Source organism: Geotrypetes seraphini, chromosome 7 (assembly GCF_902459505.1).
Source record: "Geotrypetes seraphini chromosome 7, aGeoSer1.1, whole genome shotgun sequence".
Classification (NCBI taxonomy): Eukaryota; Metazoa; Chordata; class Amphibia; order Gymnophiona; family Dermophiidae; genus Geotrypetes; species Geotrypetes seraphini.
Window position 1 is genome coordinate 164,663,850 of NC_047090.1, and position 22,453 is coordinate 164,686,302.

The following is a 22,453-nucleotide window of genomic DNA, read 5'->3' on the forward strand; positions in this document are numbered from 1 at the left end:
GCTAAAACTCAAGCTACGGTTTTGTAAAAAAAAAAAAAGGAGAAGATAAGTAAGTAAATAAATAAATAAATCAACCAACCATAAGTTCTCATGAGGTTCCAGTTCTGTTACTCAATTACACACCTTTATGCCTAATAACCATTCTAGGATAATTCTAAATCATATAACATTATAACTTTCTAAAAAGGATCACAGCCAGATTGGAGCTAAATTCCACACACCCTATTCTTAGTTCTTCCACATGAGCTGGTAATGCCAACCTGTTTTATAATAGTCACCTAGCCAGTATTTATAAACATGATCTGCCCATATACACCTCACACATTCTTGGAGTGCACACATGGTGGCTTCATACGAGCACCAATCCTTGCTGCTCATTTCTACTCCAGGCTCCTGCTTCTCCTGTGCATCCAGTGCTGTGATTCAACCACACTAGCAATTCTAACACTATCTCAAGATATTCCAGACAACTCAAAACTGGTGTTCTTTCTAATGAGCTTCGCCTAAAAATATCTTTGCTTGAGCTCTTAAAATCTCCTAGACTTAGGACTTGTTAAGTCAATTTACATATCAGATCAACACTAAGCAAGCGGAGAAAAATTACATAAGAAGAGATTTATACTTCAGTTGACATCACTGCACTTTGTCACATCTCTGTTGAAATTTAAAGGAGGAAATAGTTGCAACAATGTTGTAATTTAGTTTTATATTTTCATTTTAGGCCCTCTGTTGCCAAGCCTTGGTAAAGGTTTCTACCGTGGCCCAGAGCACTATATGCTCCAACACTGCTCCGACATTCATAGGAATGCGTCGGAACATTTAGTGCTCTGGCACACAGTAGAAACTCCTACTGCGGCTTAGTAAAAGAGGGGTTTAGTTTCTACTTCACTTTTAAGATATTTAAAGTGCCCTGAAAGCATCTCCTGTCTATTTGAGTCAACCATTATCAGCCTCATTAGAAACATGGATGTCTCAAATAACTAAGGCTGCATTTCGATTAAAATTTTTAACCACAATTATTTGCACAACTAAAATAATTTTATTTCCCCACTGCAGCTTCTTGTGACACTGGGCAAGTCACTTAACCCAGAGGTTCCCAACCCTATCCTTGAGGACCACCAGCCAGTCAGGTTTTCAGGATAGCCCTAACGAATATGCACGAAAGAGATTTGCATGTAATGAAGTGCAGATCTGCTCCATGCATATTCGTTAGGGCTATCCCGAAAACCCGAATGGCTAGTGGTCCTCTAGGACAGGGTTGGGAACCACTGATTTAACCCTCCATTTCCCCAGGCACAAAATAAGTACTGTACCTGCATTAATATACCACCTTTCTGTGGCTACAACCAAAGCAGTTTACATATTAAATTTCATCCCCCTTCCCTTCCTTTCCCTAAAGGACTGAGGATCTCCTTCCCTCCCCCAACTCTCCCTCTTCTTCAGGGCCATTCTCTCTCTTCCCTCCCTTCCCCATGAGTAACTACAAAAATTCTGTAGTGAGCAACACCAAGCTCTTTTCATGGCTCCTGGAGCTCCCCCAACTTAGCCATAGTTTCCACTAATGGCCCCCTCCAGTTATGCTTGAGGATTTGCAGCTCACGCCCATCTGGAGTTCACCCCTCCCACAGCCTACTCCAAAGTTTTTCCTCTGATCCATCTCACTCGTGCAGAAACAGGAAGTGGTATCAGTGGCACCAGGATAGGCTAGAAGGAAAGCATTGGATCAGGCTGTAGGTAGCACAGCATAGTGAGAGGGAAGATGCCAGTTCACACTGAGGATAGGGATTGGAAGAGAGAAGAAATATTTTTTTGGAAACAGGAAACACTACAACATGATTTTTTTTAATTGTGATTAACAATTAATGCACTAATTACAGAATTAACTGTGGTTAACTTGCAGCTAGATTTAAGGGAGGCAAAGTTTTTTTTAAATAGGGCATGTGAGAAAAGTAAAAGGATCAGCTAAAATCTTTATGTATATAAATACTGTGTGAAACTTGTTTCTAGAACTAAAAAAGGCCTGCTTTCCAAAATGTAAATGGGTGTGGAATCACTCCATGTCCCTCACACCCTCCTCTAAAAATACACATTTTATCAGATTCTTTTCAGAAACTTTGGTGTGTACAGATTAATGCTGCCCGATTCAGGAAAAATAAATTTCGATTCGATTCAGCCTATTGAATTGGTTTTTCGATTCAATTCGATTCAATTTTCCTGCCCAATTGGGTGTTTTTTTTTTTCAAACACCCTGGTGGGTTTATTTTACAGCCTCTTCACCCCCTTTGCCTTCTCCTAACCACACTGGCGCTGTGGTGTAAACAAAATAAACAAACAAAAAGGACTTTTCCTCTCTCTGTTAAATCCTAGTTCACGTTTACGGTCTAACACCAGCTCTGGCAGGATACACATTTCAAATCTGACATATTGTAATCACAAAACAGAAAATAAAATTAGTTTTTCTACCTTTTGTTGTCTGGTCATTATTCAAATTTTGTTGGTCTCGGGCTCTGGTTGTCTTCTGATAACTTGCTTGCCAGGGTCTCCTTCTTTCTTTTTTCTCCCTGCTAACCATTCATCTTCCATCTCTGTCCTCCCCTTACGTTTCTCTTTCCTCCCCAGGAGGTCTGGCTCTTTCCTTTTTTTCGTCTCCCTCCACAGATCCACCTTTTCTTAAACTACCCTTTCATCCAGCATCTTTCCTTCCTTCCCCACCACCCCAGGGTCCACCATCTCTCCCTTTCTTTTCCCAACTACCGTCCTATCTAGTATCTCTATCCCCCCTCCACACCATCCATTGCGTTCAACTTCTCTCCCTTAATCCCATTGTCCATCATCTCTCTCCCTCTCCTCTATTTTCAGACCCATTTCTTCCTCCCCAAAGTCCAGTATATGCACATCTCTTTGAACCCCCCTTCCCTCTCTCCATGTACCAGGGCCCCCCTCCCCTGAAGGTCTGTCCCCCCTTGAAGTTCTGTCCCCCCTTTGAAGGCCTGCCTCCCCCCTTTGAAGGCTTGTCCCCTCCCCTTGAAGACATATCCCACCCCTGAAGGCCTGCCTGTCCCACCCCCCTTGAAGACCTATTCCACCCTTGAAGACCTGTCCGTCCATCCGTCCCCTTGAAGATCTGTCCCCCTTTGAAGGCCTGCCTCCCCCCCCCTTGAAGGCTTGTCCCCCCCTTGAAAGCCTATCCCACCCCTGAAGGCCTGTCTCACCCTTTGAAGGCCTGCCTCATCCCCTTGAAGGCCTGTTCACCCCCCCCCCCCCCGAAGGCCTGCCTGTCCCCTCTAAAGGCATGTCCCCCCCTTGAAGCCCTGCCTGCCTGTCCCACCCCGAAGGACTGCTCACTCATTCCCCCACCCTGGCCTGCCCGCACTGTTTACCTTCCAGCCGGAACAGCCTGCAAGCAAGATTGCGGTGTTAGTGATCTTAGTACCGCTTCGAAGATGGTTCCTCCGTCGCGGTGCTGCCCCTTCTCCGACGTCAGAGGAGGGGTGGGACCACGACGGAGGAACCAGCTCCGAAGCGGTACCAAGATCACTAACATCGCAATCTTGCTTGCAGGCTGTTCCGGCTGGAAGGTAAACAGTGCGGGGAGACCGGGGGGAGCGGAAGGTCGAGGGGGTGGAAGCTGGACACCGGGGGTAGCCGACAGCAGCACTTCCCGACTGACTCTCCCCCCTCGCCTTCTAAAGCAGGTGCGGCAGCTGCCGCTCCTGCTTTAGGGGGGGAGGGGGGAGGGTCAGGCAAATCGGGAAGCCGTTTTTTTTTTTTTTGAACCAATTCGAATCGATTCACCTGAAGTGAATCGGGCAGCACTAGTACAGATCACCAAAACACACATTGTATTAAGCGTTCTATTTATGTAGGGAGGCCTGTAATACATAAGATACATTTGTACAGGGGCAGCAGAACACTTTTGGTTGGAGTCATAGGCTACAATATTCAGCCCTTCCCCCCAAGCTCTCCAATTGCAGGTACTGCGTTGGGCAAAATTTTGGTAACCCCATTCCATTGCCTGTTTGTGATAACACCAGAGTACATTTTACATTATGATCACAACAGGCTGGAAGTTATCATGAAGAGTGAAACAAGACACTTGCGCAACCCAGACATGACAATTTCATAAGCCTAACTTTCTTCCTTTGAACAGTGGATTTAAAGGTCATATTAGTAGAAAAGAAGAAAACATGGGAATAAGACCAAAGGAGGATGTAACAGTCAATTTGGTCCTGAGGGAAGCAGACTGGTGGTACTCTGGAAAGAAATCTAAAGTATCAGATTATGTACTTTATTTTCAAAAAGAACAAATAAAGCCAGGCCATGCACTCCTTTCAGTTTTAAGTATTCAACCATATTAGTGCATGTGCCTATTTGTTCGAAAACTGCACTGGGGGGGGAAAAAATGAAAAACCTTTCAAAGTAACTTAGCTAAATGTGTTTTTACAGGGCCCTTTGTCATAAAATCCTTTACAAGGCACCCACCGGGTCGCCTTCTATTTGCTGATGCCCTGGGCAAACTTTCTTCCCGCAGCCAGGCGGTAAACTCATTTCAAAGTTGTTCCACACATAATTAAACGCAAAACACATTTTCCTGCCCCGCCACGTGTGTCTCGCCCAAGGGGTTTCTATCCCCTGAACTTTGACTGAAGTAGCAGAAAGCCTGACTCGAGCTGGGGTTTTGTTTTTTTTTTCTGGTGCAAGACTTTGTAGCCCCGACGAATCGGTGTGTGGGGGGGGCGGGGGGGCGCTGACCCTCGGCTCCTGGGACGACCTCGGCTCCTCTCCCCCTCGTCTCTGTCCGAGTCCTCCCGGGAAAGAAACGAAACCTTGCGCCCCATCGCCGCCTCTCCCTCCCCCCCCCTACCTACGCCCTGTCCGGCCGGCGCGAGGCTTTTACCGTTGCAAAACTGGAGCAGCGAGGAGGTGTCGTACAGGCTGCTACCGTAGCTGGAGAAGCCGTCCTCCATTCTGCGCTCTCCTCGTCACCGGCTGTAGCTGCGAGCCGCTGCTCCCGGCCTGCCACTACTACCACCGCCGCCGGTTACCATAGTAACCCATCCAATCCCGCACCCCCTCGGGCCGCGCCTGCGAGTCTCCCGCCCCGCCCCGTGTCCCTAACTCCGGCACGCGGACGTGGATCTCGAGCTGGGAGTGGGAGGAGCTTTCCGCCGGCCTAGGACGTGGCTCGGGCGCCGGTCGGCTGAAAGGAGGGAGGGAAGTGTGTGTGGGGGGGGGGGGGGAGAAAGCTAATTCGCTGAGGTCGACCCGCGACTTTAATTCGGGAGGCGGGCGGGGGGTGTCGGGAGTTGTAGTCACTGCCGCTGGGTGGCGTTGCTAACGGGCCCGCGGACCGCTTCCAAGTCTCCTCCCGATTCTCTCCTCAGCAGCCGCGTGACTTCAGCATCTCTAACCCCCCCCCCCCACTCCACCATTCCCCCCGCAGTCTGGCATTTTTCCTCTATCCCTGCGCGGCATCCTTCTCTCTTCCTCTCGCCCTCTCCACCCCACCCAGGAAGAAAGAGGGAGATTATGCTGGACGGGGGGGGGGGGGGGGGGCTGGACGGGGCAGGGGAGTGTAGGAGTCGCAATTCAAAGAAAGTGAGAGTTGGGGAGGGTGGGGGAGAGAGGGAGGGCTAACTTTTCCAAAACTACTTCTCCCTGGACACAGTGAAGGAATTTGTTCAATACCGGGCTGCTCGAGCTCTCTGTGGTGCTAAGGGAAAAGGAGAGAGATACTGGGCACAGAAAGGGACACAGGCATAGAGTGGCACAAGAGCAATTACCGGGCAAGGTTGTGGGCACAGAGATGCTGGAGATGGGAGGATCAGAGGCGCAGGAATCCAGTTGTGATGCCAATACAAAGTGGGGATAAAAGCACAAGAGAGGGGTGATGCTGAACAGTGGGGAAGGAATGATAGGGACAAAGAATGGTGGGACATGGAGAGAAGAAATGGGACATCGGACAATAGGAAAACTTGACAAGCAAGAATAGGAAACAGAGATAGCAGAAACCGGGACCAATATTACATTACATTACATTAATGATTTCTATTCTGCCTTTACCTTGCGGTTCAAGGCGGATGACAAGAATTGTTATGATATTAAGAAGTATGTACTGATAAGATATTAAGAAGTACTTAAGGAATAGTTTGAACATTTTCTAATTTGCTAAGGAGTAGTTGGTAATGCAGGAGGATATAATTTGAACCCCCCCCCCCCCCAAAATGACCAGACAACAAAGGTAGAAAAAAAAGCCCCTTTATATTCTGTTTAGTGATATGTTGGATGCATTTTTAAGTGTTGCACTTCACATATACTGTTGAAAAGCAGCCCAGGGATTTTATTAAGCAGAAGCTTTGAAGCCCTTTATAATTATTGGGTAGTCTAAAGTCTAATAAGCATGTTACGCTATAGCACTTTCACCTAGCAGTTATGCCAAATCAATGCTAATAATCTTTGAAGAGTCTATGCGGGATAGTGGTTAACGGCATGTGTGGATCCCTGACGAAGCGGCAGCGAAACATGTCAGGTCCACCAGCCTAGTACAGCAACACTTTTGAAGATAAGTACACATACTTCATTAGTCATTTTAAAAGTTATAAAAATGTTTTAAAAAACATAAAAGTATTGAGCATTAGCTATTAAAATTTAAGCCTTGACCGATGAGGAGGTTACACATGAATCTCCCCGTTATGAGAACATAGCCTGTATGGGATGGAGGAGGGGTGTTTCTGAGGTCTATGGCTAAAACAGAAGCAGCAACACCAGATAAGGATCTAAAGGTGTAATATAGAAAGAATACTTTAAAGGTTGGAAGCTTGGAATTGGATAGTGGACTAATCCTGCCTAAAACACCACCCCCACCTTGTGATTTAGATGCACTTCAAACAGCATAGAAACCATCTAAAAGTGTGTTTCAAAAATGGCAATTTGGATATTTTAGCAAATAAAAAGTTCCAATGCCACTTTATGTCATTTTTTTTTTTTAAATTGGCCCCATAGTAACAGGGTTACCAGATTTGTTCAAGGAGGATATGTGGCCCCCCACCCTGTTCCACCCCTGCCCTGCCCTCCCCCCCCCCACCTCATTTCTTCTCTTTCCCCGAATCCAGGCCATGTCTGGAGGGCCTCTGAGCAACACGTCGCATCTGCGCATGCTCGGAGTCCCTTCAGATGCAGCCCTGAGCTTGGGGCCTTCCAAATCCCAGACAAATGCCAGGTTTTGAAAATCCATCTTGACACCCAGATAATCCTCTAAAGTCTAAAAGGATGACATGTCCGTGTTTTCCCGGACATCTGGTAACCCTACATAGTAACATAGTAATTGATGGCAAATAAAGACCTACAGTATATGATCCATCTAGTCTTCCCAATAAGGCAGCCAGAGTTGTATCTGGCATCATAAATAGGATAGTTGGGAAAAGCTTTTTTTGGGGGGGGGGGGGTTTGAAGACCCAATTTTCCCAATTGGGTTATAGGTAATACCTGGATTTATGATTTTTTTGCCATGGGCTGGTAGAAGTGGTTTACATCTATGGAACAGTAGAATATTAGCTACAGTTGAAGAATATGGGTATTTTTCCTTTTTTTCTTTTGAATGTGTGTATGACTGAAACTGTCCTATTTTGAATTGGACGGTAATTCTTTTATTTTTTGATTAGTTGTACACTGCTTTGACCTGTGTTTCCAGTAAAGGTGGTTAAGTAGACACTAATAAACCATAATTGGTTATTATCCCAATGCTGTCACAGAGATCAGTTTAGCTTGGGGGGAATGCAAAACCCACTGCACCTCCAGAAGAGGTTTGCTCGACAGCAGGTGTTTACCAAACACTAACACGAACTTGGTAGCAGGTGTAATTCCCTATGTTGATCTTTTATAGGACATAGATGTTCCTCGGTCTACTTTGACATCTACTCACTTCCTCTCTGCCCCCGCTCATGTGGCACACACTAGCATTCGCACTCTAGCCATAGCAGATGAGGGAAGGAGTACATATGGGTGATTTCCTATAGTCTTTGCTACTGTCACAGATGTGAGAACCTTACATACTGTTCCATTACTCTGTGCGTGATGGGAGCCTGCCCTCTGAAAAAAAATAAAAAATTCCAGTTTAGACGTAACTAGTAACGAAAAAAGCATTTCTGGCAAATTTTGAGAAACAAGGGGGGGGGGGGATCATTTTCAAAGCACTTTCACGTGGAGGGCCATTTTCAAAAAGAACATCTAAGTCCGACTTAGACGTTTCCCGCAAGACGTCCAAAGTCGGGGGCAGAGAAACGTCAATTTTCTAAACTGCTGGATATTTAAAAAAATAAAAAATTTTCAATCATCTACTTGGATGACTTGGCCGTTAGGATGTCCAACCTGAGGGCGCCTAACTTTATTCCCCATTTTCGACCACAGAAGCGTCCAAGTTGAAAACGCCCAAATCTAGACCATTTGGACTTGGGAGGGGCCAGTACTGTAATGGACATCCCAATAGAGAAGTGGGGCACCTTAGAGGGCATTGCTGTGAACTTCACATAAAGGGTGTCATGTGTATGGTGAGCCCTCCAAAACTCCCCCAAAACCTACTATACCCACCCATCTACCATCCCAATAGCCCTTATGTCTGCAGGTAAGGCTTAATATGGCAGTATTTAGAGGGGCTTATGGGCCTGGGTCCTCCTATGGATCATTAGCCCATTCATCAGGCTACTTAAGACACCTGTGTGATGCTCTACTAACCTTTCTCATACCAGATGCTGCTATTCTAGAGACACGTATGTGCTGTTTCATTCATATTTTGCGGAGGGTGTGGGAGGGGGTTAGTGACCACTGAGGGAGTATGGGGGAGTCATTTGGTCAATCTGGGTACTTTTTTGGCTCTTAGACACTTTTAAAACAGGTCTAGCTCTAAGTTCTGTCCAGGACATCTTGGGACAGGTTCGATTATAGGTGCAGGATGTCTCAAGTCTAAGCATGCCCAAAACCCACTTATAATACGGTGACGGGACTAAATCGTGCGAGACAACAGCGCACCGACAACTGAGTGCAAGGTTGACGGCACGCCAAAGAAAAGCACTATTTTAAAGGGCTCCGATGGGGGGTGTGGGGGGGAACCCCCCCACTTTACTTAACAGACATTGCGCTGGCGTTGTGGGGGGTTTGGGGAGTTGTAACCCCCCACATTGTACTTAAAACTGAACTTTTTCCCTAAAAAACAGGCAAAAGTTTGGTTTCAAGTATAATGAGGGGGGTTACAACCCCCCAAACCCCCCACAATGCCAGCGCGATGTCTGTTAAGTAAAATAGGGGGGTTCCCCACCAACACCCCCCATCGGAACCCTTTAAAATAGTGCTTTTCTTCAGCGCGCCGTCAACCTTGTACTCAGTTGTCTACGCTCAGTTGTCGGCGCGCCGTTGTCTCACGCGATTTTGTCTATGAACCCTATAATACCCCTCCCAACATGCCCCCGGGCCTCTGGAAGCACAACGGCTGGGACGCCTCGCAAGACGTCCAGAAAGACAGTTTTGAAAATCGACACTCGGACATTCCAGCGATTAAGATGGCCAAGTGCCAACTTATGAAAGCTTTTGATGTCTTATGATGTCTTTATTTTTTGATTATGAGCCCCATAAAGTACATGTAGCACACTCCCTAGTGGTGGAGAGGAAAACAATGACAGAATTCAAAAAAGTGTGGGATGAACACTGTGGAGCTCTAATTAGAAAATGAATGGCATTAATTGATGGACAAGAGCTGGTACTAACTAGGCAGACTTGCACGGTGGTGCACCGTATATGACAATTCGGCTTAGCAAGGGCTGGAGAGGGCGTCGATGGGAACTCCAGTAATTTAGAACGAGGAAGGTGCTGAGTGGACTTTTACAGTCTGTAGACCGCAAATGATGTGATGGTTTATATAGGCTGGAGTGGGCTTCGACGGCAACTCCAGTAGTTGGAACCTAAGCTATTGCATTTCAACCGTAAGTCTAGTATTTCGGGTGGACATCTAAGCTCTAGCATCCAGTAACATGGAGGAAAAAGGACAATTCAATTTAAGCATGAATTTATAACGAGTGTAACTGTTGGGCGGACTGGATTAACCAGGGCTGCCCAAGTCCAGTCCTCGAGATCTACTGGCAGGCCAGGTTTTCAGGATATCCACAATGAATATGCATGAGAGAGATTTGCATACCAAGAAGGCAGTGCAGGCCAATCTCTCTCATGCATATTCATTGGGGATATCCTGAAAACCTGGCTTGCCGGTAGATCTCGAGGACCGGACTTGGGCAGCCCTGGGATAGACCATTCAGGTCTTTATCTGCCATCATTTACTATGTTACTATAGGTTACTATGGTACTTTGTGTGTTTAAATGCTTTGAAAATGAACCCCAATACATTGTAACACATGGGTTACATGTCTAGAGTTGATTCCTCATAGCCAGCCCATTCACTTGAGTCAGGCAGATCGTAGAAGTATTACTATGGTCGTTCTGCAGCTGTCCATATTCTGTATAGTTTAGCACATGGAGCAGTAAAACCTGATGTACCGTTGGTATTAAATCCAGCATGTAATTTGTTAGAACATAGACTTCACAATGAGGTGAACCAAAATCATGCAGTTTTGGTCTGCTTTCGTAAAACCAGTGCAAAGACTAGTGGCACTTTGTAGAGTAACAGATTTCTTGAGGCAGACTGTTTTTTGAGGACAGATGCATCGCAGTGGGAACTATGTGGAAACTGTTCTATGCACAAACATGATTTTCATCACTTGTATCCCTGCATTTCACCTCGAATGGTGGTTTTTAACCCGGTCTTCAAGGACTACCTGGCCAGTCAGGTTTTTGGAATATCTACAATGAATATGCATGAGACAGATTTGGATACCAAGAAAGCAGTGTTTGCAAATCTTATCTCATGCATATTCATTGTGGATATACTGAAAATCTGACTGACCTGAAGATGGGTTGAAAACCACTGCTCTAGGCTGGTAATAGTTTTGATGAAACTTTTATATATACATACAGTCAGTAGAATTTATGATGTATTTTTTATTCATTTAATTTTCTATACCATTCTCCCAGGAGAGCTTAGAATAGTTTACATGAATTTATTCAGGTACTCAAGCACTTTTTCCTTTTTGTTCCAGCAGGCTCACAATCTATCTAATGTAACATAACATAAAAACTCACTTTTATAGCACAAATACCATTAAGTTCTATGCAGTTCACAGAGACTAGTAATACAAATGAATAAACATCCAATATCTAACTTCCGAAAGATTCCATAAAAAGATGCGTCTATAAAGCACGTCAAAATTGTTGATGAGTTTGAAAGTGTGAATATGTGAGTCAAATCCCTAATCCATGAGGCTGCCTGAAAAGAAATCAATTGTTCCTGGAATTTCTTATATTTACATCCCTTTACAGGAGGAAACAAAAATAACGAATGAGATTTTCTAGAATGTTAAAAATTTCTAATAATGAAAGATTCTATAAGATACTCTGGAATTAAGCCTTACAACAAATACAGCCGAACTTAAATTTAACCTGTGCCTCAACCGGAAGCCAGTGCAATCGACGATAGAAATTGGTGACATGGTCATACTTCATTAAATCAAAAATCAGTCCAACTGCTGTATTCTGAATTATGCGCACCAGCAAGATGAACAATGTTACAATAATCTAGCTGATTAAGGACCAATGATTGAGCCAATGGTCAAAAGGAGTTAACATCAAAATATACTCTAATAGTTCTTAGTTTCCATAGAGTATAGAAACCCTTTCAAACCAACAAGTCAACCAGATTTTTCATGGTAAGGGTACGATCTAGAATTACACCAAGTATCTTTATGTTTGGCTAGATGCTATAGACTTTATCATAGACACGACTGATTAAGGGGATGGAAAGCCTTTCATACGCTGAGAGATTGGAAAAACTGGGACTCTTTTCCCTGGAAAAGAGAAGATTAAGAGGGGATATGATAGAGACTTACAAGATCATGAAGGGCATAGAGAGAGTAGAGAGGGACAGATTCTTCAAACTTTCAGAAAATAAAAAAACAAGAGGGCATTCGGAAAAGTTGAGAGGGGGCAAATTCAAAACAAATGCTAGGAAGTTCTTCTTTACCCAACGTGTGGTGGACACCTGGAATACAATTCCAGAGGACGTTATAGGGCAGAGTACGGTACTGGGGTTTAAGAAAAGATTAGACAAATTCCTGCTGGAAAAGGGGATAGGGGGGTATAGATAGAAATTTACTGCACAGGTCCTGGACCTGTTGGGCCGCCGCGTGAGCGGACTGCTGGGCGCGATGGACCTCAGGTCTGACCCAGCGGAGGCATTTCTTATGTTCTTATGTAACATCTTCATTTAAATTTGGTGATGCAAAGAAAAATTTGTTTTTTCTGTATTAATTTTGAATTTGAATTCTGCCATCAAGAATTCAATTGTCTGTAGAATCTCGATAACAGTTTGATTGATTTGAGAGAAAGAAGTATGTACAGGAATTATCTGCATAGCTAAATAATTTTAAACTGAGATAATCTATTGCCTAAGGAGGCCAAATAAATGTTAAAAAGCAGTGGAGACAAAGGAGAACCTTGGGGTACTTCACAAGGGTTACTCCAGCTTTTTGAAAACTCATTTTTATTTATTTAATTTTCTATACCGTTCTCCCAGGGGAGCTCAAAACTGTTTACAAGCATTTATTCAGGTACTCAAGCAGTTTTCCCTCTCTGTCCCGGCGGGCTCACAATCTATCTAATGTACCTGAGGCAACGGGGGGATTAAGTGACTTGCCCAGGGTCACAAGGAGCAGCGTGAGGTTGTAGCTTTAATCACTGCGCCACACTCTCCCTATTAAGCTTTACTTGATAAGTTCGAGATTTAAGAAAGCCTTCAAACCATTTCAAAACCTGGCCATGTATGCCTATAGCATCCAGACATTCCAATAGTTTATCATGATCGACAAGGTCGAACACACTGCTTAGGTCCGGCTGCAAGATCAGAGCACTAACTGAAAAGATTACATAAATTATCCACTAGTGATGCCAGAACTGTCTCTGTACTATATGATGGTCTAAATCCCGACTGTGATCCATGCAAAATGAAAAAGTGTTCCAAATAATTCAACAATTGGTTATTTACTAAGCCTTCCATAATTTATATAAAGAATGGGATTGACGAGATAGGCCTATAATTAGCCACCAAGGATTCAGATCCCTTAGGATCCTTGGGAATTGGAGTTACAATGATATGACCTCCAGATGGAGGAAAAGTGTCACTATCGAGCAGATAAGTTATCCAGATAAACAGGTCTAATTGAAGCTTTAAAGGCGCTAGTTTCATCACTACCGGGGGACACAGATCTAATGAACAGTATGATTTTGTGTATTTGCTATAAAATTTCCTAAATCATCCCATTCAAGATTAACAAAAGTACCCCACTCTAGGTTGACATAACAGGAGTCAGTTGGCGAAGGCAGGAGGCCCTGTTTCTTACAACCAGTGAGCAAGATGATCGTAGATTATCAAGTTTTATACTAAAATAACTTGCTAGCTCTGCAGAATTAGGATGACTTACTTGAGCTGATTGAGAAAGAGAATTAATTTCAAAAATGTAGTTCTTTAGTGTTAGTACCAGTTATACTGATTTTCGAAGAACAGAATGGCTTATGTTTTGCTTTAATGAGTTGTTTATAGGAGTGAACCTCTTTCCTCCAAAGAGCACAATCATTTTGATTCCCTGATTTTAACCAAACTCGTTCCAATCTCCTTATTTTACGTTGTAAGGCGAAGAGGTCATCATCGAACCATTGTTTAGAATTACAGGAACGTTTCTTTGTAAAATGTTGTTTTTGTTTTAGAGCTAGTTTATCTAGAATAGTTAAACTGGTACTTTCCCAATGGATTTGTTCATAGGTTGACCAAAAGGAAGATGGATCTAAATGTCTCCTTGAAATTATTTCCTTTTCTTGAGATAGTGATTGCTTAGTTGATTTATAACCCCATCTAAGATTAAAATAATAAATGAAATGATCTGACCATATGTTTGGGTTCCATAAACCATTGAGTAATGAAATAGATGGATCAAGGATTTATTTAGTGGAAAAGGTCACCAAATCCAAATGGTGGCCTTTCTCATGAGACTGTGAAAAATCAGGAATGATATAGTCCAGGGGTGTCCAACCTTTTGGCTTCCCTGGGCCGCATTGGCCAAAAAAAATGTTTCTGGGACCGCACAAATGCATAAAAGCTTCAGCAAGACAGAGGAGGGAGCCGGCAAGACGGTAAACACCCGGGGGCAGCAGAGAAAAACACTGCATCGCCCTCGACCGGGCTGCACAAAATACTTCACGGGGCCACATGCAGCCCTCGGGCCACAGTTTGGACACCCCTGATATAGTCTAATGAGGATAAAAAAGTAATAAGTTCCATTTTATCTAAGAAATCTTCCTCTAAATGTAAATTAATGTCACCAAGTACAAGACTATAGGGAGAAGAAATAGAATTATGTAACTCAAATTCTTGGAAATCGTTCCTTGCCTTTGACCAGCTTCCAGGAGGGACATAAAATAAGATACAAGCGAGGGAATCTGATAAATCTTTTCTCCTTATTCTGCAGGATATTATCTCTAGAGAATTAGTAAATCTAGACTCCAGAATGGTAAATTCAAAATTATCCTGCAGAATAATGGCAAGCCCTCCTCCTCTCTGGGGCAATGGGGGATTAAGTGACTTGCCCAAGGTCACAGGGAGCAGCGTGGATTTGAACCCACAACCTCAGGGTGCTGACGCTGTAGCTTTAACCATTGCACCACACTCATCACAAGGCCAATACTAGAATGCCTTTACAATAAGTTTAGACTACAACCATTCCCGTGTGCATGCCTTCAAGTAAACCACCAACCCATGGCTGCATGCACAGTGAGGAATCCTCCCTGTCATGTATCAAAGCAGAGTACAGGAGTGGTTTACCATTGCCTTCTCCCACACAGTGTGTGGCTTTACTATATTGGTACTGCCTACAGCACCTGGTATTTCCCAGTAGTCCCCCATCCAGATACTAGCCAGGCCTGACTCTGCTTAGCTTCCAATAGCAAGAGTAGGCTTAGCCAGAGCAGACAGGCTGTAGGCAAACGTCCCTGTACTGCCACTATTTCTCTAAAGTAGAGAATGACACGGTTACAAAATTCATCACCGTTCCCGTCCCCGCGGATAACCGCGGTACATCATCTCCATGTCATTGTTTAAGGAGAGAGGGAAGAATCAGAGTATGAATGGCCACAACCACTGACCCGCAAGCTTTGCTTTGAAGAATGCTGGTGTAGAAGGACTGAGGTTGAAATAGACACTAAAAAATGACATGGGATTATTTCCCGCGGTTATCCGCGGGGACAGGAACGGTGATGAATTTTGTCACCATGTCATTCTCTACTCTAAAGCTAGTACTATTAGGTTGGGTGGGGGGAGGGATGGGTAGATAATGACATGTTTCTGTTAAGAATTTCCTACTGTATGTTTACATATGTATATAATATATTTGTGCATTGCATTTCTCTGTAAGATGTTACAATTTAATAAAGATTGAACTAAAATTTTTTTTAAAAGGTTGTGTGTATGCATGTATATGGGCATGGGATGCTTTATTATTTTTGTTTCATGAGGCTGGTACTATCTGGTACTTCTGAGATTAATATACAGTATATTGTTGTTTTGATGTTATAAGCCTGCTTGGAAGTTCTTAGGTTTTTGATGTTTATTAATTTTTGACTGATTTTTTTAATGGTAGGCTTCCGGCTATTATTGTAAGTTTATTTTTGTTTTTAGATTAATTCGATTTTTTGACCTAAGGTGCTCTTACTTTTGAGGCCCATGAGGAGAGAGGGTTTTAAGATTGGTCCATTTTTCACCAAGGTATTTAATTTAAAATTTTTATGTCATTTATTTTTTTTTTTTTTTCTGTGACGTTCTCTCTTTTTGTTGTAGGGTAATGATCTTTTGCCAATATCCAGAATATTACTTATTGTATATGGTTGATGTGCCCCTGAAGCAGGCTGTCAAGCTGAAACATATTGGGTTCACTATAACTGGACTTATGTTTTATAGCTTCTAGATATTATGATGTGGCTAATCCTCCACTAGGCTGGTCCAGATTGTTTGTGTAAATGTTTATTGGCCATTATTAGCCTGTATTTCTTTCTTTCTTTTTTTCCCTGTTTACCTTTGTGGTTGGAGCCTTTTGTTTGTTCTGGCCAGCTTATAAAGAGAAATGTGGCAAGATTTCATAAGCTCATTCTCTAGGCACACTTAAAAGGAATATTAAGCAAGCCTGGAGATCCCGGCAGTTTTCCCTGATTGATGAAGGGCTGATGAACACAGAAGGGAATACTGTAAGTTTCTGCCGTTGCTATTAGGTATTAGACATGCTGCTCCTGATACCGGTGCAGAAGCTGTGCGTGCCTCTCTACTGCGGCATGCACAATGAACTTCCTCAGCCTGCCTTTATTCCAATGTCATACTGTATCTGATTATGCATAAAGGCAAAAGCCCATTGTGCTTCTTGTGAATTCTGACTTTTGTTGTCCAATTATGTGGTGTAGCAAAAACAACAACAACAAAAAAGTACAGCAGCAATTCTATATATTTTTTTTTTAAGAAAAGCATCTCACTGGTATGAATATGCTTTAGAGATCAGGATCTGCTTTATTCTATGTATCCCCTGGGGAAATTAAATATTTTTTTGAATTATCTGTGGTCATGCAGAAAAGACTTGGACAATACAGATGGTGTTCAGCTTTATAATAAATAGCCGTGTATCAGTTTATGGAGAACAATGACGGAGTAATTAGATAGTCGCAAAGCTGCCAAGTAATGTACAAGGCACAGAAATCTGGGACATCTTAGAAGGAACAGCCTCGGGGGGGGGGGGGGGGGAGATGAAAGAGGATTGCACCAGGGTGGAGTGAGAAAGAGGAAAAAATGATATACATAGGGACAGGGACAGCAGGACTGGAAGGATTAAAGTATATGCAAAGTTCCAGTCCTCTTGGGAGGTGGGGAGCCCTGTTTTCTTTTGTTGGGGGGGGGGGACTATTACCAATGCTTTTGTCTGCTGTTTGTATTTGATATGGCTTGTTGTTTAATAAAAAACAGATTGCACTTAAAGTATATGCAAAGTAGACGCATGCCTAAAGCACAAAAAAGTTTAGGAGGGGGGCCCTGTCAGATGTGTTCAGAACTCAGGCCCCGATATACAACGCTCCGACACCACGTTAAAAAATACCGAGTAGGTCATCATCCGAAGGATCACCCAGAACAGGATCAGGTAGCACTGAAACAGTGGCGAATTGAGAGGAAAACATGCCCATAAAAACAACACCACTTAGGGGTGCGGAATACCGCATGTTAAACCGCCTGCCGCGCTAGTACCCAACGCCTCCATTGACGAGGCGTTAGGATTTTAGGCTGCCGTCGGGGTTAGCGCGTGATGAAATGTCCAACGCGCTAACCCCCGTAGCGCGCCTTGATAAAAGGAGCCCTTAGAGAAAGAGCAGAGGCAGAGTGGGACTGCGCAGGGAAGAACACCTGTTTCGAGACGCATCCTGCAAATAAGCCATTAAGTCTGCGAAGGCCTCCGGCTCCTGGGGCGCAGAGTCGCCCTTAGAAGATGGACCAATGCGGTTCTGAGGCTGCAGAGGGTCTGCAGACTTGTGCACAGAACCATAAGCTGTGCCGAGTCCCAAAAACAAACTAAGCTGCCCCGCCGGGCTAGCCGAACATTATCGCCTCCTTTTACGAAACTGTGATAGCAGTTTCTAGCGTGGGGAGCCACGTTGAATGGCCTGCGCTGCTCCCGATGCTCATTGAGTTCCTGCGAGCGTCGGGAGTAACGTAGGCCATTCATCGCGGCTCCCCACGCTAGAAACTGCTATCACAGTTTCGTAAAAGAGGGGGGTTAGTCACCTGCTGAATCAGTGGAGAGGCTAGGCCTTGCGCGGCCGCCACTCCAAGCTATGCCAAGCGACACATGGCGCAAAAATGCTTCAAAAGTGCTCAGTTTGTGCAATCCTGGCATGAATCCATATTGGGAGTGCCCAAGGACTCCATCCCAACGTTTGTGGAGGCAAAAATTACAGTTTTGGAGAAGCAGGGAGCTTTTGAAAAAAAAAAAAAGCTTGCTAAAAATCCAAGACCTCCCCCCCCCCCTCCATAAAAATCGTAATAAAAACTTTACATATCTGCCTCCAGAACATCAGCAACTGGCATAGGAAAGCCTAGTAGAGCAGTACAGAGGTGGCTTAAGTAGTCTGGGGCTATTGAGGTTGTGAACAGGTGGGTCGAGTAGGTTTTGGGGGGGCTCACCATGACCTATAAGGTTGTTGTGAGATGTGTACCTGGCACAATTTTTGTGAAGTTCACAGCAGTGCCCTGTAAGGTAGCCCCCACTACTCTGGTGCAATGTTTGGGTGTCCAGTCCATCACTTTGCTGACCCCGCCCATATCTGAAAGGTCTTTTTCTAGGCGTTTTTAACTTGGACAAATTTTTGGATGAAAATGGGTTATAAAGATAGACGAATTAGCAGTCTGGACGATCAGACGGCTGGACGTACAGTTAGATGATTTTCGGAAAAAAAAAAAAATATATATATATATATATATGTATATATATTTTGGACTTATTTTTCGAAAATGGACTTTTTCCAAGTCCGACCTTGGGTGACTAGTGATGTAGGCCCAAAATGGACTTAGATGTGTTTTTGATTATGCCCCTCCATGGATTTATAAGTTGTCTTAAAGCCAGAATAATGGCTAAAGGGTCAAGATATTTTTTTTTTTTAGGGTTTAAACTATAGATCTCTGATCCTCTCTCTTCCAGTACAGGGAATATGGTAGGATCCAGCTCTAGTCACAGGAAAGAGAGCATGAACTTCAAGTGCTGAGGAGGAGACTCTACAGAGCTTGGGGAACCAGCTGACATGGGAACTGGGTGTCGTCCTGGGTTGAGAAGGTTGTTGAGAGGAGGTAAAATTGTAAGAGGAAAGGAGGGTTCAGTTCCCATGTCAGCTCTCTGCTGCTCTGGACAAATCACTTAAACCCTCTATTGCCCCAGATACACAATAAATACCGGTGCATAAAATGTGAACAGCTTTGATTGTAATTACAGAAAGGCAATATATCAAATCTCCTTTGATGCATTCATCTAGGTTGGTGCCGAGGAGTTCAGTTCTAGTCAATTTTCAAAGATGTTGATTTAGGAACCTAACTCCCAAAGAGAGGCAGCTATATGCGGTGCAAATGAGGGGGAGGGGAAGCATGCATAAATGAGCACATGAGCAGCGGACAGCAGCTCAGTACCAGGAGAGGCTTGGATAATGAAATGGGATAGGCTACAGGGGCCATGGCTCCACCAACCTTTTTGTCTATTATAGCATTGATAACTAGGAAACTTGGAGGATGGGAGCAAAAATTGGTTTGTTTCTCCCCGCCCCTACAAAACCAAAAATGTGTTCTGCTGCCCCTAGAATAGGAAGAATGTGTGTGTGTCATAGAAACATAGAAACATAGAAATAGACGGCAGATAAGGGCCACGGCCCACCAAGTCTGCCCACCCCAATAACCCTCCCCTACCTTTCTCTGTGAAGAGATCCCACGTGGCGATCCCATTTTGACTTAAAATCAGGCACGCTCCTGGCCTCGACCACCTGCAGTGGAAGATCATTCCAGTGATCAACCACCCTCTCGGTGAAGAAGTATTTCCTGGTGTCACCGTGTAGTTTCCCGCCCCTGATTTTCCACGGATGCCCTCTTGTTGCCGTGGGGCCTTTGAAAAAAGAAGATGTCCTCTTCCACCTCGACACGGCCCGTGAGATATTTGAACGTCTCGATCATGTCTCCCCTCTCTCTGCGTTCCTTGAGGGAGTATAGCTGCAATTTTTTCAGCCTTTCCTCATACGGGAGATCCTTGAGTCCTGAGACCGTCCGGGTGGCCATACGCTGGACCGACTCAAGTCTCAGCACATCTTTGCGGTAATGCGGCCTCCAAAATTGTACACAATACTCCAGATGGGTGTCTGTCTGAAAAAATGCATACCTATACCTGAAAAGTGAGAGTGCATGATGTGTATGTTTCTGTGTCTGGTGGAGGAGCCCTCTTTTCAAAATTTGGGCTAGGGTGGAAAAGTCCACTGACGCAAATGTGCCTGTGCACATAGGGAAGGGGAAAGGGATTTGATATACTGCCTTTATGTGGAGGAGTAGCTTAGTAGTTAGAACCGCTGCCTCAACACCCTGAGGTTGTGAGTTTTATTCCCACTACTGATCCTTATGACTCTGGGCAAGTCACTTAACACTTCATTGCCCCAGGTACAAAATAAACACCTGTCTAAAATATGTAAACTGCTTTGATTGTAACCACACAGAAAAAGCAGTATTTCAAGTCCCATCCTCTTAAGCCTGGTGAATTTATTCAGCTATTGTCTGAACAAATTCCTTTGAAAACTGGCCTAATTCAGAGCCAAATTCTCAAAACTCACTGGTAAAAGCTGGTGAGTCAATGTAGTGCCCATAGTGGAAGCGACTTTTATTTTATGGGCAATTCTCAGCATTATAACATGCAAATTATATGCACGCCGCCGGGGTTCCCTGCTATTGCCCTGCCACCTCCACAACCCCACCCCCACCCCCCAACAGCCCCTAACACTCCCAGCATGAAGGATGCCCACTTCCTCTTGCCACTGGGATCCCCTGCCCCCTATCATTCCCAGCAGTAGGGATGCCCACTCCCTCCCACTGCTGGTGATCCCCACCCCTGGCAGGAGGGATGTCCACTCCCTCCCACTGCTGGTGATCCCCCGACACCCCCATACCCTTCCGACGAAGGTCAGCTGAAGAGATGCCTCTTCAAAATAGTGAGCCTTCCTCTTCCCATTGCATCCTGGGATTCACCAGGGGAGGCCCTAAGGCTCCGATTGGCCCAGGTACCTAAGGCTCCTCCTATAGGAGGGGCCTTAAATGCCTCGGCTAATCAGAGTCTTAGACTCTCCCCGACGCAACAGAAAGGAGAAGGCTTTGCTACTGTTTCAATCGTCTTATCTTTGTAAACTTGAATTTTCAGATCTGACAAATTAAATCGAAAAAACGAGAACGACTGCAGATGGTAGATGATGAAATACGTGTTTGCTTGTCAACTATCGAGCTGTGTTTTGAGTTAATTTGCACTCATCAGCTAACATCATGCACACGGTATTATTTTTATATCATCGAGCTTATTGGACACCACTCAAGTTGTCAAAAATAGGCAATTCGGTTTCGAACAAATGTTGGTCTTGCTTGCAAGAAGTGGGCACTTTAGATCATATGCTTTTTAATTGTCCTCAACTATCACCTTTTTGGGCTGACGTCTGGTCCACCATATGCAAGATGCTCCCCATCTCTGACAAAGTATCTTTCTCAGTTGTCATATATGGGGCTGCTGCTCTACAACAGTCTCATTTAGACAAATATGAAAGTAGACTGCTCAAATGTTTATTACTAATTGCAATTAAATCTGTTTTGTCCAATTGGAAGGATTTTTCGACCCTACATTATATTTCCTGGTGGAACACTGTCAGCTTATATTCTAAGTATGAGCTCATAGCCACAGAAAAGACTAATTCTTATCATTCCTCTAGCAAAGTGTGGTCTCCTGTTTTATCCTATTGCAAATCTGACTAGATGTTTCTAGTTTCTTTTCACTTCTTGTTTTGCACCATTCTGTTTGCTGCCTGAGTATTAATTGTCTGTCCGATTCAAGGATTGTACTCTATAGTTTTTCATGTACAGATCGCAAATTGCATTTATGTTGTTTATATGCATAACACAGTTCGTTTTTATTTTTCACTGCTTTTGCATTTTGTAAATGTTTGAAAGTCAATAAAACTTATAAAACTTAAAAAAACAAACAAAACTCATTCATCACATTGATTAGCAATTCTATTCTATCTACTTTAGTTTCACTGTTGTTACAATTATAGCTTAAGGAACTTTAAATAAGTAACCCTCAAATTTAGGCCCCCGTTTATCAAGCTGCATAAGGGTCTTTATCGTGGGTCATTGCGGTAAAAGCTCTGATGCTCATAGTTTAAAAAAAAAAAAAAAACCCTTATGCAGCTTGATAAAGGGGAGCCTTCATTTTTTGTTCGTTTTGCAATTTTATCATTTCAATTATAATGTGCCGCGAAAAACATTTGCTCCGTTTAGTGTGGCGGTAGTAAAAAAAAAAAGTTTGAGAGACACTGCCTTAGAGCAACGGTTCCCAACCCTGTCCTGGAGGACCACCAGGCCAATCGGGTTTTCAGGCTAGCCCTAATGAATATGCATGAGAGAGATTTGCATATAATGGAAGTAACAGGTATGCAAATCTCCTTCATGCATATTCATTAGGGCTAGCCTGAAAACCTGATTGGCCTGGTGGTCCTCCAG

The 22,453-nt window shown here is 43.9% G+C and overlaps 1 protein-coding gene across 2 annotated transcripts in view; it reads right to left on the bottom strand.

Moving 5' to 3' along the window:
- EML1 (EMAP like 1) overlaps positions 1 to 5,180 on the bottom strand; it is a 202,633-nt gene extending 197,453 nt beyond the window's left edge. The window contains exon 1 of one of the 2 annotated variants that reach the window (XM_033951732.1): positions 4,898 to 5,180. In XM_033951732.1, coding sequence (XP_033807623.1) covers positions 4,898 to 4,967 — 70 coding nt within the window. In that variant the 5' untranslated portion in view covers positions 4,968 to 5,180. The remainder of the gene's footprint in view (positions 1 to 4,897) is intronic. The other variant, XM_033951734.1, reaches the window with a different exon arrangement.
- Positions 5,181 to 22,453: the final 17,273 nt, after the last annotated feature.